At 39.8% G+C, this 17,956-nt stretch overlaps 1 protein-coding gene across 4 annotated transcripts in view; it reads right to left on the bottom strand.

Annotated features, from left to right (window-relative positions):
* The window catches only part of LOC144495723 (tyrosine-protein kinase Yes), a 94,893-nt gene that overhangs the window by 34,633 nt on the left and 42,304 nt on the right, over positions 1-17,956 (bottom strand). For 3 of the 4 annotated variants that reach the window (XR_013498314.1, XM_078216075.1, XM_078216076.1), the window contains 2 exons: positions 10,100-10,199; positions 7,512-7,610 (listed from right to left, as the gene is read on the bottom strand). Coding sequence is in view for 3 of the 4 variants with exons in the window: in XM_078216075.1 (XP_078072201.1) it covers positions 7,512-7,610; positions 10,100-10,199 (199 nt within the window). In the remaining variant the exon portion in view is untranslated. Of the gene's footprint in view, positions 1-7,511; positions 7,611-10,099; positions 10,200-16,275; positions 16,424-17,956 lie in introns of all 4 variants that reach the window. The other variant, XM_078216077.1, reaches the window with a different exon arrangement.

Here is a 17,956-nt window from a genome sequence, read left to right as displayed (position 1 = left end):
CATTGCAGAGTATGAAACAGGGAACAGTTGCTTTGAATTGAATTTGGAACTGCTGGGGCACTAAATGACAGAAAGGCCAAATTTTACTCAGGCTAATGGCCTTCATTTTATGGCTACACGAGCATGGAGTTTATGTTAGAACAGCACAAATCAGTAGTTAGGTCACAACTCAAGTACTGCATGCAGTTCTGATCGCCATATTACAGAAAGTTGGTGATTGCACTAGAGAGGATGTAGAGGAAAATTACAAAGTCATTGACAATGATGGAGAAATTTAGCTGTGAGGAAAGATGTGATAGGGTATTTTGAGAGTGGAGACTCAGCAGAGATTTAATTGAGGGCTTGGACTGAATGGATAGAAAGCTATTTCCCTCAGCAAGAGAGGTCCATTACCAGGTGTTACAGGTTTGAAATAATTGGTAGTAGGGATGGAGAGGAACTAAGAATGGTTTCACCCAAAGGTAAGTGGGAGATCTAGAACTGAGCAGAAACCTTGTTCGCATTTAAAAAACAGCCAAATGTGCTTACAAGGCTACGGACCAATAGCTGGAAAGTGGAATCTGGCTGGATATTTTACAGTTGTTGCATAATTCTGTGATTCTTAGAAATAGTAAAACCTTGTTGCGACTACCAGATTGGCACAATTGTTTTTTGATGCTAAAAAAACAATAAGATGAAGCTCGGACTGATTTAAGCTCACAATCCAAAAGTGAAAATTGTTATTTACCTAGAGGTGATATTTGTGCATGTATAGGGTGGCACAGTGGCGAGCACTGCTACCTCAGCGCCAGGACTCGGGTTCAATTCCAGCCTTGGGTGACTGCCTGTGTGGAGTTTGTACATTCCCCCAGTGTCTATGAAGGTTTCCTCTGGGTTCTCTGGATTCCTCCCACAGTCCAAAGATGTGCAGGTTAGGTGGATTGTCATGCTAAATTGCCCCTTACGTGTTCAAAGATGTGTTGGTTATGGGGATTAGTGGGGTTATGGGGATAGGGCCTTGGTAAGCTGCTCTGTCGGAGGGTCAGTGCAGACCCAATGGGCTGAATGGCCTCCTTCTGCACAGCAGGGATTCTATGATTCTACTTCTTGCAATTAAAGAATTGTTCAATTTTAGTTAAATGTGGAATGCAAGAAAAAAATACTTTCATTTGTTTTAAAATATTTGAATGCTTAGTGATTATTTCAGAAAAAATATTGAGATAGTTGCTTGAGGAATTACGTGTGAATTAATCCATTAAGAAGCACTCATTAATAAAGTCTATTACTTCTATCTCTAAAATTGCCCAGCTGTGGAAGTGGTAAATAACTAAGCAACTTTCAGGAAATGGAACTTCACCGCCACACATTCATAAATAAAATTGCTGCATCATGAGTGAGATAAATGGATATCGTGATATCTTTGGTGTAACATTGTGCCTTTCATGACCTCAGGACATCCAAAGGACTTTACAGCTAATGAAGTATTTCTGAAATTTAGTCAATGTGGTTATGTAGAAAACACAACAGCCAATTTCCATATAGCAAGCTCCCACAAACAGCAATGTGATAATGACCAGATATTTGTTTTTGGAATGTTGATTGAGACACGAACATTGACCAGGACACCAGAAATAACTCCCCTATTCTTTAAAATAATGCCATGTGATCTTTCACGTCATCCGAGAGTAGACTTGGTTTAAGGCTTCATTTAATTTTCAAAACAATGCAAAAAGAAAAATAGCATAAAATAAATTGATTAAAGTTGTGGGAAATACTTCGCAGAATTGCAAATTTATGTTAAATGCCATACAAGAACAAAAACTGGGCCTAAAGCACAAATATGCAAAAATATCAATTCAATATTTACCAAGGTGAAGATTTCTTGGCAGTCTGTTATATAAATGGCCAGTTTTTAGCTTTTGGAGGGGAGAAAAAAGGAAAAGAAGGAAGGGAATTAACTGATTTTGCAGAGAAGGAACAAGAGTGTTTCTAGTGGATAACCATTTAAAATGGCTATAGATTTTTCCCAAGTGACAGGCAACTAAATAATGAAACTAATTAAACAGTTTTCAATTTATTTACTTCTTAGACAACAGACCTGAGAAAACAACCATGCAAATACTACCTCTGACAAGTGGGAAATTAAACTGGTCCTGCAGCAGTTGTTAAGCTTTCTACTGTTGCAGAAACAGCACAAACTTTAATTGACCACTCTCCTAGTGCATTATTTCCTTTCCAATATGCAAGCTTTTTGAAGCCTGACTTTGCCAGTTATTGAAGAAAAATAAGGATGACAGAAGGCTCTGCATAGCACAAGTCAAATAATATTTAATGTGCATCAACAACGCACATGGAAAATTGGGAAAGAGCCTTATGTTTGGGCTGGGGGAGGGAGAGTGGGTCACCCCAACCACATTAAATAGTGTAATAATACCTCGATATGATTCAAATCAAAGCAATTAGATATCTACCTTGGGAAGGACCGGCAGTCTGCTCCTCCCCCTTAAGGAAGGAAAATTCTGTATCGTCTGTTAAGTTGCCATTAGTTTATTCATTAGTGTCACAAATAGGCTTACATTAACACTGCAATGAAGTTACTGTGAAAATCCCCTAAAGTCGCCACACTCCGACACCTGTTTGAGTACAATGTAGGAGAATTTAGCACGGCCAATGCACCTAAGCAGCACGTCTTTTGGACTGTGGGAGGAAACCGGAGTACCCAGAGGAAACCCATGCAGACACAGGATTATGCAAAGTCTACAGAAACAAAAACTGAACTAAGGCTTAATGAAAATATTATTCAACTTAGGTGGATTGAAGTGGACTGTAATGCTCAGTACATAAATGAGGGTACAGGATAATGCAGTCTGGTGGCCAGAAGAAAGTAATTTCCAATATGGGAAGGAAGCTCTAATCCAGTAGTGCCAACATAAAGACTGCTAGAAAAAATTATCCAATTATAAAAAGGGCTTTGTTGCTGCTTTGCATCCCTATTTGAAACAGTCCTTAAAGACCAATATTACAGAGTGATAATTCCATTTGGAGGGTATGGGCATGGTCAGTCTTTACAGCTCATTCTTAATTGCCCTCGAGATACAAATCAGCAGCTTACAAGGCCATTTCAGTAGCTAGTTAAGAAGCAACCCACATTCTTGTGGGTCTAGAGTCATAGATTGACAAGACAAGGTAAGGATGGCAGCTTTCGCTCCCAAAAAAAGTGAATTAGATGGGGTTTTACGATAATCTAGTAGTTTCATGGTCAGGATTAGCCATAGGAACATTAGAAATAGCAGGAGGCCATTCTGCCTACTGAGCCATCCAATTCATGGCTGATCAGCTACATCTTGTATCATTTTCCCCATGTCCCTTTATGTCATTTCTATCTTGAACATACTCAATGACTGAGCTTCCACCGCCCTCTGGGGCAGAGATTCTAAAGATTTCCATGTTCCGAATGAAGAAATTCTTCCTCATCTCAGTCTTATTGGCTGCATCTGCATGTCAGCTTTCAACAACTTATGAACAAGGACACCCAGGTAGGTCCCTTGGGACATCAACACTTCCTAATCTTTCACTATTTAAAGCAGATAAATTCATACTTATGTTATATTCCATCTGCCATGTTCTTGCCCATTCATGTAGCCTGTCCAAATTCCCTTGGAGTCTCCTTGCATCCTCCTCACTTTACCTCCTAGTTTTGTCTCATCTGCAAGTTTGGAAATATTACATTTGGTTCCCACAACCAAATCATTTATATAGATTATGAACAGCTGTGGCCCAAGCACTAATCCTTTCAGCCTGCCACCAGAGAACGATTTGTTTGTTCTTACTTGTCCAGTAAGGTAACAACTATGCTTCCATACCCATTACTAATATTTGACTATTTATATATGGGTATACAAAGTACTGGTGATTAGATAGCCTCAATCAATCATATAAGATCATAAGATGTAGGAGCAGGAGTAGGCCATTCACATAGAAACATAGAAGATAGGAGCAGGAGGAGGCCATTTGGCACGTTGAGCCTGCTCTGCCATTCATTATGATCATGGTTGATCATCCAACTCAATAACCCAATCCTGCTTTTTCCTCATAATCTTTGATTCCATTCGCCCCATTTGATCCATCAAGTCCGTTCTGCCATTCAAAGGGATTGTGACTGATCTCCAACTCATCCTCAACTCCACTTTCTTGTCTTAACCCTATAACCCTTGATTCCCTTACCAATTAAAAATCTGTCTATCTCAGCCTTGAACATACCTAACAACTCTGTACAGCCCTCTGCATTAAAGAATTGCACAGCTTCACTATTCTCAGAAGAAATTTCTCCTCATTTCGGTCTTAAATTGGTAACTCCTTACTCTGAGATTATGCCCTCTGGTCCTATACTCTCCCAAAAGGAGAAAAGAAAATCTCAGCATCTACCCTGTCAAGCTCCCTGATAATCCTATGTTTTAATAAGGTCACCTTTCATTCTTCTAAGCTCCACGGAGTACAGGCCCAATCTACTCTAAAGAAAATCTCTCCATACCTGGGATCAACCAAGTGAATCTTCTCTGGAATGTCTCCAATGCCTGTTTATCTTTTCTTAGATAAGGGGACCAAAACTGCTCACAGTATTCCAGTGTGATCTAACAAATGTCTGGTTTAGTTTTAGCAAGAACTTCCTTTTTAAAAACCCCATTCCCTTTGAAGTAAAGGCCAATATTCCATTTACCTTCCCTATTACCTGCTGAGCTTGCATGCTAGCTTTTTGTGATCTTTGAATCATAAAATCCGTACAGTGCAGAGGGAATCCATTCGGCCCTTCGATTCTGCACTGATTCTCCGACAGGGCATCTTACCCAGGTCCGTTCCCTTAACCCCATGCATTTACCTGGCTAATCCCCCTAATTTACACATCTTGGGACACTAAGGAGCAATTTAGCATGGCCAATCCACCTAACCTGCACATGTTTGGATTGTGGGAGGAAACCAGAACGCACGGAGGAAACCCACGCAGACACGGAGAACACGCAAACTCCACAGTCACCAAGGCTGCAACTTGGGTCCCTTGTGCTGTGGTGCAGCAGTGCTAACCATTGTACTACCGTGCACCCAAATCCTCCATGCTGCAGCTTTCTGCAGTCTTTCTCTATCTAAATATTCAGCTCCTTCATTCTTACTAAAGTGCATAATTTCACATTTTCCCACATTATATTCTATCTGCAAGTCTTTGCCCACTCACTTAACCTGTCTACATGTTTCTGTGGAGTGTGTGTGTGTCATCCTCACCACTTGCCTTCCGACCTATATTTGTGTCATCCACAATCCCGCTAATAGTACGCTCACTTCCCTCATCCAAGTCATTAATATATATTGTAAATAATTGTGGACCCAGCACTGATCCCTGCGGCACTCCATTACTTACAGGCTGCCATCCTGGAAATGCTCTTATCCCAACTCGCTGTCTTCTAATAGTGAGCCAATCCTTTATCCATGCTATACTATTTGAGTCCGTTGCAATTAAAAATTACATTAATTTAATAACTAAAATGAAAAATAAAAATTTTATATTTCATATTTTCACATCTGAGAAACATTTCAAATATTGAAATGCAGTCAAATATAGCAGTCAATTAATACACAAAATGATGGAAAAGCCTAGCTGCTGGTCCACAGAACCTGCCTCACAGTCAATGTTGCAGCCATACATCAGAACCGCCACTTCCCTCCACCTGCCAGCAGAAAGATTCTGGAAAATTCCTCTCCGAAAACCAAAGGCAATGAAAATGAGTTCCATAAGACCGCAGTGACCATAAAACAGCCAATGTCCTACCTGTTTTTTTGTACATTGTGATACTAGTCTTAGCCAGAAACTGGTCCTGCTCCCTTCGAATGCTTGCAGTGAACCTGCACCAACCTCATGAGCTGACAAATTTATTTCAAAGGGAAATTACCTTCTGAAGAAAACTTTTGAGGTGAGATCTAGTGTTATTTTTATGCAACTTACTCACATACCTCCCATTTCACCCTAACTGATCTAAAACTATAGCTATTAACACTGCTGCCTCACAGCGCCAGGGACCCCGATTCGATTCCCAGCCCGGGTCACTATCTCTGTGGAGTCTGCAGGTTCTCCGTGTGTGCGTGGGTTTCCTCGGGTGCTCCGGTTTCCTCCCACAAACTGAAAGACGTGCTGGTTAGGTGTATTGGCAATGCTAAATTCTCCCTCAGTGTACCCAAACACACGCTGGAGTGTGGTGATAGTAATTTCATTGCAATGTTAATGTAAGCCTATTTGTGACACTAATAAACTTTTAAAAAATTCAAAAAGTCCATTCATGTGGACATGTTCCAGTCCCTTCATTTGTTTAAACACCTTGATGGAAATTCCCCAACATCTATATTTTCTGGAACAACACACAGCTCCCTTAGCCTATAATGATAAGGGGATTTAAACAATTTTGGTCAATCTAATGGCCCTCCTTTGAACCCTTTCCAAGACATCCATATTGTCCAATATGTGAAGGAACCAAAACTGGTTTAAGTATTTTAAATGAGGCCTAACCAAACAAACTCCCACAACAGTAATGGACAGAGTTATGTTATTTGTGGTGGTTGAAGACTGAGTGTTTGTTCAGCATTGCACAACATCCTTTGTAAAGTGCCATGTAACCAAGATGCTCATCCGAAAAATCTATTTCATGTTTATTTGAAAAGCAGTGACAATGCAACATTCACTCCACACCAGACTGAAGTGTCATCTTTAATCATCAATGAAAATTCTACAATGGAACTTGAACCCAAAACCTTCTGAACGAAGGATAGATTGCGACCAGCTGATAACCTAATTGACTTCAGGCAAGTTCAGAAACATTGGATAGTAACTGACAAAACACTAAATCAAGGGGTTTGGAGCACACACAAGTGCTTGCATAAACTGGAGCCACTCCTTTGAACATTTGGGCCAGTGTAGTTGCTCAAATACAATCTCCCAATACACACAACGAATACTCTCCATGGATTGTAATAAAGGTCACGCAATTCCACTCAGGGTAAAGTGGTCTCAACATCCCTTTACAATAAAATGTGCATGTATACACACAGATAACTAACTCCTTCCATGTCCCTCCCTTTTATCATTGTTCTCCATCAGATCTGTCATAATTTACCCATGATACTATACCATATTAAATCCTGAAAGTGACAACTGCAACTGCAGGATAAGAAATATTTACCATGTTTATTTGTAAAACTATTAGCTTACTTCAGTCTTTAATGGTTATAAGTGTCTTAGAATTACAAAAGTGAAAACTGATGACAGAACTGTATGAAAAATGCAAGGAAGAAAGAACTGCAACAGCAGAAAGAGTACATCATACCGTGTAGCTAATGAAAATCTTTGAGTCAGCTACCAACCTCGATCCTAACAAACATGTTAAGATAAGCAATTTTTAAAAAATGAAACAGCTAGCAGACTTCAAATGGTGAAATTTTAGACACCTGCATCAAATTTCCTCAAATACTTGAAACAGAGAACAAGATCTTACTCTTCTGCTTGGATGGAGTCAGCAGGAGCCACATAATTGCTGGGAATGTAACCATTTTTTCCTGTAGTGATAGATCGAGCTTCCCACCAGTCTCCTTCCCTGTAAAGGCAAAAGAGCACCAAATATCTAGCAGTTCTTTGAGTTGGTCATTCTAGGATATTGCAATAAATGTCACTTTAAACACTTCAGAGAAGATCTGAAGTATGAAACTGGATTTCAAAATCACGTCAAAAATTATTTTAAGAAAGCACACAGAAGATAAATTTATGCAACACTTCTTACATCCTTGGGTTGCCTCAAAATATTCTGCACTCAAATTACTTTATGACTCATAATCACCATTTCACTAAAATCCTTCAATCACATTTCTGGTGGGTTTTCTGCATGCTGAATACTGGCTAGAGAACTGTCCTTTTTCAAAATAGTGCTAAACAAGCTCTCAATTTAACATTTATGGCACCTCCCATAATGCAGCACTCACTGCATTGTGTTATCAACATTGTTTTCTCTGAATTTGAAGTGTTAAATACACAACAAAAACGTCAATGCTTCTGAGCAAATAATTACATCAGGAAAATGGAATGGATTCAATCATACAGGAAAAGTGAGAAATTTTAAATAGAGATCATTTTTGCTAATGTCTATTGCATATTGACACTCAAATTCATAGATCATTTGAAACGAGGTGAAGCTGTTACGCCCCAAAATGCTCCAAATCACAGTACCTGCAGTCTGATTTAGATTAGTAGTTCTTAACTTTAAGGCACAGCTCACTGTTGAGTTGCCTGGAGTGCCCAGATGGAGCATGGCAAATGGGTTGAGGAACAAAACACCAATATTCCATGTGTAGCAGCTATATATGATGTGGAGATGCCGGCGTTGGACTGGGGTAAACACAGTAAGAAATCTCACAACACCAGGTTAAAGTCCACCAGGTTTATAGTCCAACCTCTTGGACTTTAACCTGGTGTTGTGAGACTTCTTACTGTGTAGCAGCTATATAAGCATCATGCATGCCAACAAGTCAGTGGAATCCCAAAAGCACTTTCTGTTAAAGGGTTAGCACTTCCTTAAAAGGTGTAATGCCTTTTCTATAATAACCTTTACTTAACAGCCTAGATTGTTAACATTTCAATCAGATCTGTAGAAATTAATTGCACTTGAAAGACAAATATATTTTGGACCTTAAAAATTCCTTGAATATTTGCAAAACATAAGTGTCAAAATCATGAAATGAAACAGAAATAAAAGTGTAAAACATTGAGAAAGACTCAGCAAGTCTGGTAGTGTCTGTGGGAAAAAGAAACAGAGTTAAGGCTGGGTCTGTGTGACTTTTCTTCAGTCATAAGGACTCGCAATGTTAACACTGTTTCTCATTCCACAGATACTGCAGACCAGCTGAGTTTTTTCAGTATTTTCTGTTTTTATTTCAGATTTCCAGGAACCGGAGTATTTTACTTTTATTTTAGTCAAATTCATGTTGTTCAAGAGCACAATTTTACTGAAAAAGTTTGCAATTGCAATGCTTAAACCTGTGGCCTGGGTGAGATATACATGCATGAAAATGAAGGCAATCTGTCAAATAAAATTATTGTAAAATCTTATGAATCCCACAAAATTTCAATAGGATTTTCTATTTTGCTTTTAATTTACCTCCACTCACATATTGCAATTTCTATTAAAGATAACCAGCATCAGTATCTAACTATTTTACCAGTGTCAATATGCATTCAAAAGGAAATACTGCAGATTTGAAATAAAAACAGAAATTGCTGGAGATTCTCAGTTGGCCAGGGTGCATCTGTGAAGAGAAAGTTACTTTTCAGGGCAATTACCTTGCATCCGAACTCTGACCATTGACCTGAAACATTAACTCTTGCTTCTCATTAGAATTTAGAAGAATGAGAGGGAATCTTATAGAAACATATAAAATCCTGATGGGACTGGACAGACTAGATGTGGGAAGAATGTTCCTGATGTTGGGGAGGTGCAGAACTAGGGGGTCACAGTCTAAGAATAAGAGGTAAGTCATTCAGGGCTGAGATGAGGAAGAATTTCTTCACTCAGAGTTGTGAACCTGTGGAATTCTCTACCATAGAAAGCTGTTGGGGCCAGTTTGTTAGATAAATTCAAGAGGGAGCTGGATATGGCCCTTGTGGCTAAAGGGATCAAGGGGGTGGAAACAAAATGGAAGTGGGATATTGAAAGTGCACGATCTACCATGATCATATTGAATGGTGGTGCAGGCTCAAAGGGCTGAATGGCCTACTCCTGCACCTATTTCCTATGTTTCGCTTTACTGATGCTGCTAGGTCTGCTGACTATCTCCAGCATTTTCAGTTTTATTTAAGGTGCACATCTAATGGGACTCGAAATGTAGTGCAGCTACCAAAAATTTGGTACCTGGTTTAGGGATCTTTCAGTATGGTGATGTCATCAATGCTTTTCAATGGAAACCAGTGATAAAGGGATGCGTACAAGTGACTTACAACTTTAGTGTAGCATAGTGTTTAAGCTTTGAGTTGTTCATCACAAAATCCACTTAATTTGTAATTAACCAGCTACCTCCAAAAGTCCAAAATACTTACGTATTGTTTATGATCTGGAATCTCTCACCCTTTTTGAAGGACAGATCTTCTGTTGTTCTTGCTTCATAATCGTATAAGGCCACAAAAATAGTTACTCCACCTTCAAGAAGATGCATAACTTCAGTTACTTTTCTAAATTTGCAGTTTTCAAAAATTAACACAGTATTGATAACAAACTCAAAACCACAAACACTAAAATTACTAACTTCATGGTAGTTAAATATCAATAGCTGCTACTGGTTCACACACCCAGGCTTGCAAGTTATAAAAGCCTACGTGAAGAGGAGATTTATGCAATGGACTTTGCTCCTGATTCTCTTAGATAACTAATTACTGTCAGCAGGCTTTCCTATTCTTAAGCACACAAAGCAGTCTCTGTCATAAAAATGGCAAGCAACAGCCACAACTAGAGAGTCATCTATGGGCGAGGCTGATCTTAACACCTTCATCTTATTAAACAACAAACAGAGCTCTCCACTGACAGCAGTTTATTGTGAAATACAGTTTTGGCTGGTATATGAAGCTAGAGGCCCTCAGCTTTGCAGTATAAATATAATTCGCAAATTAAACAACTTCAATTACACTAGAACTATATACGAGTGAAATAGTATGGATACATATGATATGCAAACTGCAGAATGCTTCACTGTTACATATTTTATAACAGCTTTATAAATGTTTATCATAAGATGTAATTTGAAGAGACAAAGCCAACAGAGCAAGGACTAAAGTTAAAAGGGAAGTTCAGAAAGCTGTGACTTCAGCTGCTTTTATTACCTTCCTTTAATCATAAAGTCAGAAGTAGGGACGTTTGTTGATGATTGCGCAACGTTCAGCACTATTCGCAATGATTCAGATACTGAAGCAGTCCATATGCAGCAAGGCTTGGACAATGTTCAGCTTGGGCTGATAAGTAGAAAGTTACATTCATGCCACACAATTGCCAGGCAATGACTATCCCTGAAAATAGATAATTCAACCATCTCCCATTGTTGTTCAATGGCATGATCATTGTTGAATCCCCCAGTATCAAGTTCCTGGGGGGTCACCATTGACCAGAAGCTGAACAGGACCAGCCATATAGTGCGGCTACAAGAGCAGGTCACAGACTGGGAATTCTGCAGCAACATATCACCAAACCTACAAAAACCTATCTATCAACCATTAGGCACATATCAGGAGTATGTTTAAATGCTCTCCACTTGCCTGGATGAGTGCAGCTCCAACAACACTCAAGAATCTCAATATCACCCAGGACAAAGCAGCCCTTTTGATTGGAACCTCATCCACCATTTTCAACATTCACTCACTCCACCACTAACACACAGTCACAGCAGTGTGTACCATCTACAAGATGCAGCGCAGCAATTCACCTGGGCTCCTTCGACAGCATCTTCCAAACCTGCACTCTATACCTCCTACAAAGCCAAGGGTAGCGGACCCTCCAATCCACACACCATCCTGACTTGGAACTACATCACCATTCCTTCACTGTCACTGGGTCAAAATCCTGAAACACCCTTCCTAACAGCACTGCGAGCGTACCTACACCACATGGGCTACAGCAATTCATGACAGCAGCTCTCCACCACCTTCAAGGGCAATTAATGATGGACAATAAATGCTGCTTCAACCAGTGATGTACACATCCCCTGAAAAAATAAAAAAAATGCTACAGGGGCTTAGTGAGACTGCATCTGGAGCAACTGGTACAGTTTTGGTCTCCTTACTCAAGAAAATATATATTTGCATTAGAGAAGATCCAGGGGAGGTTTGCTCGTCTGATTTCTGAGATGAAGGGATGATCTTCTGAGAAACTACTCATCAGATTAGGCCTGAGGGAACTTGACAAGATGGACGCTGAGAGAATGTTTTCCCTTGACGGGGAGTTTAGAACTAGGGGAACACAAATTAAAGATTAGGGGTCTCCCATTTAAGTATGAGATCAGGATATGTTTGTCTCAGAGGATTATTAATCTGTAGAATTTTCTTCCCCAGAGAAACAGTGGAGATTGGGTCTGTGAATATATTCAACGTTGAGTTTGATAAATTTTTGATCAACAAGGTAGTCAAGGATTATGGAGAGCAAACAAGAAAGTGCAGTGAGGCCACAATCAGATCATTCATGATCTTATTAAATGGCAGAGCAGACCTAATGGGCTGAATGGCCTACTTCTGCTCTTAATTGTGAACATTAAAAAAAATGTTGGAAACACACAACAGATCTGGCACCATCTTTAGCAAGAAGAGTTGCCATCTCAGGATGATGATCTCTCATCAGAACTGGGAAATGTTGGAGATATGATTGATTTTAACCAAGTACAGTCTGATGGGGGATAAAGAGTGGGAAAAAGAATAAATAAGGTCCACAATTGAGGGGAATGCATCCACAGTATTTTGATCTTGTACTCATGAACATTGCTTAATGAGAGGTCATATAATGATAATTCATATTTACAAATGGCAACAAATCTTGTCAAAGACAATGGCAAATCATTTTCATAAGAGACCAGACAAAAGTGTCACTATTGGAGCAGACAAACTGAAGACAGTCATAGAAAAGACCATTTCCCAGTTTTCTTTTTACATTGCTTCTGCATCAAAATGCTCCAAATTCCCTTGTTAGTGTCCCTTTATAGTATCTCATTCAATCATTTTAAAAAATGTAATGCTCTTCTGCAACATCAGGCCAGTTTGTAATCTATTTCACAATTCTATACATTCTTGTGGAAAAAAAATTGTGATTTTCTATTTTAGTAATGTTAATTTGCTCATTGTTCTTCAAACCCTGTACCACGCAAAAGACCTTTCTTGGATCCAAATGGTCTAATGTTCTGCAAATGTTAAGGATCTGCATCAAGTCAGCCCTTATATGCCTTTTAAGGCAGTAAATGCTTGTGGTAGACAATCTCAGCCCTTAGTGTTCAGGAATTATCCTCAAAGTTTTGCTCTGGGCACCTTACAATAATTCTGCATCATTCCAGTAATTTTGAGAGCAAAACTGAACTGAACACAATTCTCCAAGGGCAGCCTCATTAAGGTCAAATATATCTTAAAAATGAGCTCCTTTGACAAGTCTCTAATTTAGCAACAAATTCCAACGTTATTAGTTTCTACATCACTTGTAAACACAAAATTGATGGTTTGAATGACTTATTCACCAAGTAGTCTTTCTTGCTGTTACCTGAAGCAGAAACCTACTTCACTACAAAGTCATTGGTCTTCTGCCTAATGCCTGACTTACAATCACTCTATTGACTTAGAACTGCCAGCTCTTTGTCCAATGTCCTAACCAGTCTACATCCCTTTTGAATTGCTGTACTTTGGCTTGAATGACAATAACACCCAAATTGATGCCATATGCAACCTTGAGACACAACAAACAGTACTCGGCCTTTCAAGTAATCAGCAGCAATTCCAACACTGATCCCTGTGGGATTACATAGGTGATCTTTTCCACTCAGACATTACTCGATGCATCAGCAGTCTGTGTCTTTCAGCCATAAGATAAGAAATAGGAGCACCAGTAGCCATACATCAATGGAGGCTGACATTTTACCATTCCTTCCATGGGACCACCTTTTGTGAATCAGTCAGATTAGATTTGACAGTACCAAAAACCGTCCTGAAATGTAAGCAGATAACATCCATTGCTTGATCCTTATCCACCAGATAAGCAGCTACTCCAAAAGGATTCCAATAATTTGTTCCCATCTGAGCCCATCCTGGTTTTCTTTAAGATTTAGTCTTCCGTAGGATCTCAATTTTTTTTCTACAATCTGGGCAAGATTTACAAGTCTGCCTATTTTCAAGATGATGTTAACATCCGAATTGATTTGAATGTATTTCACACCAAGAGGCTTGCAAGATGTCAGGGGAAATTTGCAAGCTCTTCAGTGAAGCCTGCATGCATCCAATTGAGGAAACTGATCATTCATGGTGCTAATGAAGACTGCACCAGAGTTTTCAAGATGATGGCTAATCCGAGAGATCAAAGAGGTTTCCGTGATTTAAGAATGCACTGATACAAATCAATAACATAGTCTGAAGATAGAAGGAGCTCGTTGCTCATGAGTAGGGTGAATATGAACAAATTTTCATGGAAAATAAGGTAAAGGTGGGTCCAGAGGCACTTAAATAGGAGGCAGATTATCATAATCGTATTCAATTCTGAAGCAGGCTCTAGTGGCCATATATTCCATGTGGGAGTTTGACCCCCACAACCAAACAGTAAATTGCATTTCCATAGTGACCTAATGTAAAAAATATTCCATTGTGAAAACAGTAAGAAGTCTCATAACACCAGGTTAAAATCCAACAGCTTTATTTGGTAGCACGAGCTTTCAGAGTGCTGCTCCTTCATCAGGTGAGCGAAGAGTTGGGTTCACAAACAGGGCATATATAGACACAAACTAAATTACAAGATAATGGTTGGAATGCGAATCTTAACAGGTAATCAAGTCTTTGCTGGTGCAGGCAATGCGAGTGGAGAGGGGGTTAAGCACGGGTTAAAGAGGTGAGATTTTGCATGCCCAGGTAAGTCGCAGCGGTTACAGATAGTGTGACATGAACCCAAGATCCCGGTTGAGGCCGTCCTCATGTGTGCGGAACATGGCTATCAGTTTCTGCTCGGTGATTCTGCGTTGTTGTGTGTCTTGAAGGCCGCCTTGGAGAACGTTTACCCAGAGATCAGAGGCTGAATGCCCTGGACTGCTGAAGTGTTCCCCGACAGGAAGGGAACATTCCTGCCTGGTGATTGTCGAGCAGTGTCCATTCATCCGCTGTTGTAGCGTATGCATGGTCTCGCCAATATACCATGCCTCGGGGCATCCTTTCCTGCAGCGTATCAGGTAGACAACGTTGGCCAAGTCGCAAGAGCATGTGCCGTTACCTGGTGGGTGGTGTTCTCACGTGAGATGATGGCATCCATGTCAATGATCCGGCACGTCTTGCAGAGGTTGCTGTGGCAGGGTTGTGTGGTGTCGTGGTCACTGTTCTCCTGAAGGCTGGGTAGTTTGCTGCATACAATGGTCTGTTTGAGGTTGCGCAGTTGTTTGAAGGCAAGTAGTGGGGGTGTGGGGATGGCCATGCCGAGATGTTCGCCTTCATCGATGACATGTTGAAGGCTCCGGAGAAGATGTCATAGCTTCTCTGCTCCAGGGAAGTGACTGGACGACGTGTCTTGTTTGTCTTCTGAGGAGGTCGGTGCGGTTTTTTGCTGTGGGGGTCGGAACTGTCGATCGACGAGTCGAGCGCCATATCCTGTTCTTACGAGAGCATCTTTCAGCGTCTGTAGGGATCCTCATTAGACCAGATCCTGTGTATATGGTGGGCTTGTCCATAGGGATGGCTTCTTTAACGTGTTCAGGGTGGAAGCTGGAGAAGTGGAGCATCGTGAGATTATCTGTGGGTTTGCGGTACAGTGAAGTGCTGAGGTAACCGTCCTTGATGGAGATGTGTGTGTCCAAGTTGTAATTGAGTTTGTGTCTATACATGCCCTGTTTGTGAACCCAACTCTTCGCTCACTTGTAAAAGAGCAGCGCTCCGAAAGCTTGTGCTACCAAATAAACCTGTTGGACTTTAACCTGGTGTTGTGAGACTTCTTACTGTGCCTACCCCAGCATCTCCACATCATTGTGAAAACAAGAGTGGAGCATTGGAATTTTAGGAAATATGAAGGTAGCATATTCATTTTGGCTTTAAGGAAGCTTCGGATGGAGGGGAAAAAGCTGCAGTTTACTGGTGTTTACTTATGTAGACCCAAGTGACTATTATTTGTCAACTTAAAGTACTCTGTAAGCAGCCTATTTGGCTTTGTGCTCAGAGGATACAAAAATCGAACCCTTCACCTAACAACCATAAAAGAGCTTCCAGGACAGGACACAAGATAGTGATCAGGAAGAGGAACCATGAAGATATCACCTCTGTAGCCGAGGAATATAATTTTTAGCAGTTTATCATGTTTTGAGATTTTTGATTATTTTGTTTCCATCAGAAGATTTGAAATATTCAACATCTGTTCTTGATTTAAATTCACAGAGATTTATATAAAGAAACAAGCTGCAAAAGAGACAGCAAGGTTTAATGTATCTGTGAGGCAACTACCCTCATCAATGTCCACAATGACTGGGACAATTAAGCAATTCATTGTTTCTGATGGCCTAACAAAAACACACCTGTTACAGTAGGGATAATTCCATTCATGTGAACCCAGGATGGCTGCTGAGAATATACTCTTGGAAGAAGAGGTAGTCTGTTTGGTTGACAAGCCTACTGACGAATATCTGAACAGGGAAGGAATCGGAGGCCCCACCCTTCCACATCCTGTGAATACTCAAGAATAAAGGAGAAAAAGAGACAAATGGACAGGTAATGAGGTTTTAAAATGGGAGATTGTGTAAGCTAAAATAATGCTAAGTTTTGAAATTAACAGTTCTAGAGAAAGGAAAGTAATACCAAAAACAAGTGAGTTAGCACACAAAAGACAGGGTGTGTGGTTTATTATATTTTTCAAGAAGAGAACAGAATTGAATGAATAAAATGGGATTTGCTTTAACCATTTCTTTGCTTACTCACTTGTTACAAGATAAAGTAATTTAACTATTTGCATTAGGTCTCGTCTCACTAGCACCTCTGCATAGTGAACATTTGAAAGCGCACACGTGATGATACATGCAAAAGATGCAATACATAGTTCACACCAATCGGTTATTCTATTACATAATTAAATACTGGGCAGCACAGTCACAGTCCCGAAAATGTTACATTTTGGGAAACTGTATACTAGTGACTTGAAACATGACATGTACTTGGAAGGAACAGGTGACTTTGGACCAACAGTTCCCAAAGCTTGTCACAGTGAAGGATTTGGCAATCTTATGAGTTTCTCATGAATAGAAACTGTAGACAAGTGTTAGTCAAGAGCTCTGTTATTGCTGCATCACGCTGTCGAAGGTGAACCAGATAAACTAAATTCTCTTTTCGGCTAACAATACAGAATGAGGGTTAGATTTGGCACTTTATGGTTCAGAAAGTCACTGGAAACTTTTTCTGATTGTGGAGTCTTAGAAATAAATGTCTGGCCAGAATCCTTTGCACGTTCCCTCAAGATAAGGCTGCTACATAAATAGATGATCCAGCTAACATTGCTTTGGATCAATTCCAGTGGCTAGACAACCATGACATTCTATGTAAATTTAAAAACTAGCAGGAAGGCAAAATGAATTGAATTACGCCATTAAAGTAGATCCAAAGTGCTGATACTGAATAGGCCGAGGAATATAACTGATGCCTATTGGAAAGTGAAACTTTGCCCAAACCTTTCAAATCAGATTTTTATTTGAAGAACTAGCTATAAGAAACTCTGGTAATTTCCAATGAAAACAAAAGACAGAATAATAAAATCAATGCCATTTCTCATTTTCTCCTTCGTATTTTGCCAATTTTAAATACGGACCTATATTTTCTGACCATATCAAGGGTAACATATTCATTTTAAATTGAATAATCAACATTATGAATGGATAACCCAGATATATTTGCAATCTTGCTCAAGTGAACTCCAACTGGATAAGTCAACATGCCTTGGGAAGGGTAGAGGTGGGGTAAAGAGAGAGAAGGGAAAGAGTACATCATAGTTTGAGCCGATCTTGTAAACGTGCACATCGAGCAAATATTGTTGGATACTGATCAGAAGTAGGAGCTTTGAAGTCAATTGTAGTACATTTACCACTATTGTGGCAAAGATCAATTACTCAAAACAGACTGGTGATTAAAGCTGGAACACTGTTCACTTTATGGATTAACTATTATTTTAACCAGATAAGCCATTATGCAGGCAAATATTTTTCTGAGCAG

The sequence above is a fragment of the Mustelus asterias genome, chromosome 7, assembly GCF_964213995.1.
Source record: "Mustelus asterias chromosome 7, sMusAst1.hap1.1, whole genome shotgun sequence".
Classification (NCBI taxonomy): Eukaryota; Metazoa; Chordata; class Chondrichthyes; order Carcharhiniformes; family Triakidae; genus Mustelus; species Mustelus asterias.
This window is presented reverse-complemented; position numbering and strand designations above follow the sequence as displayed.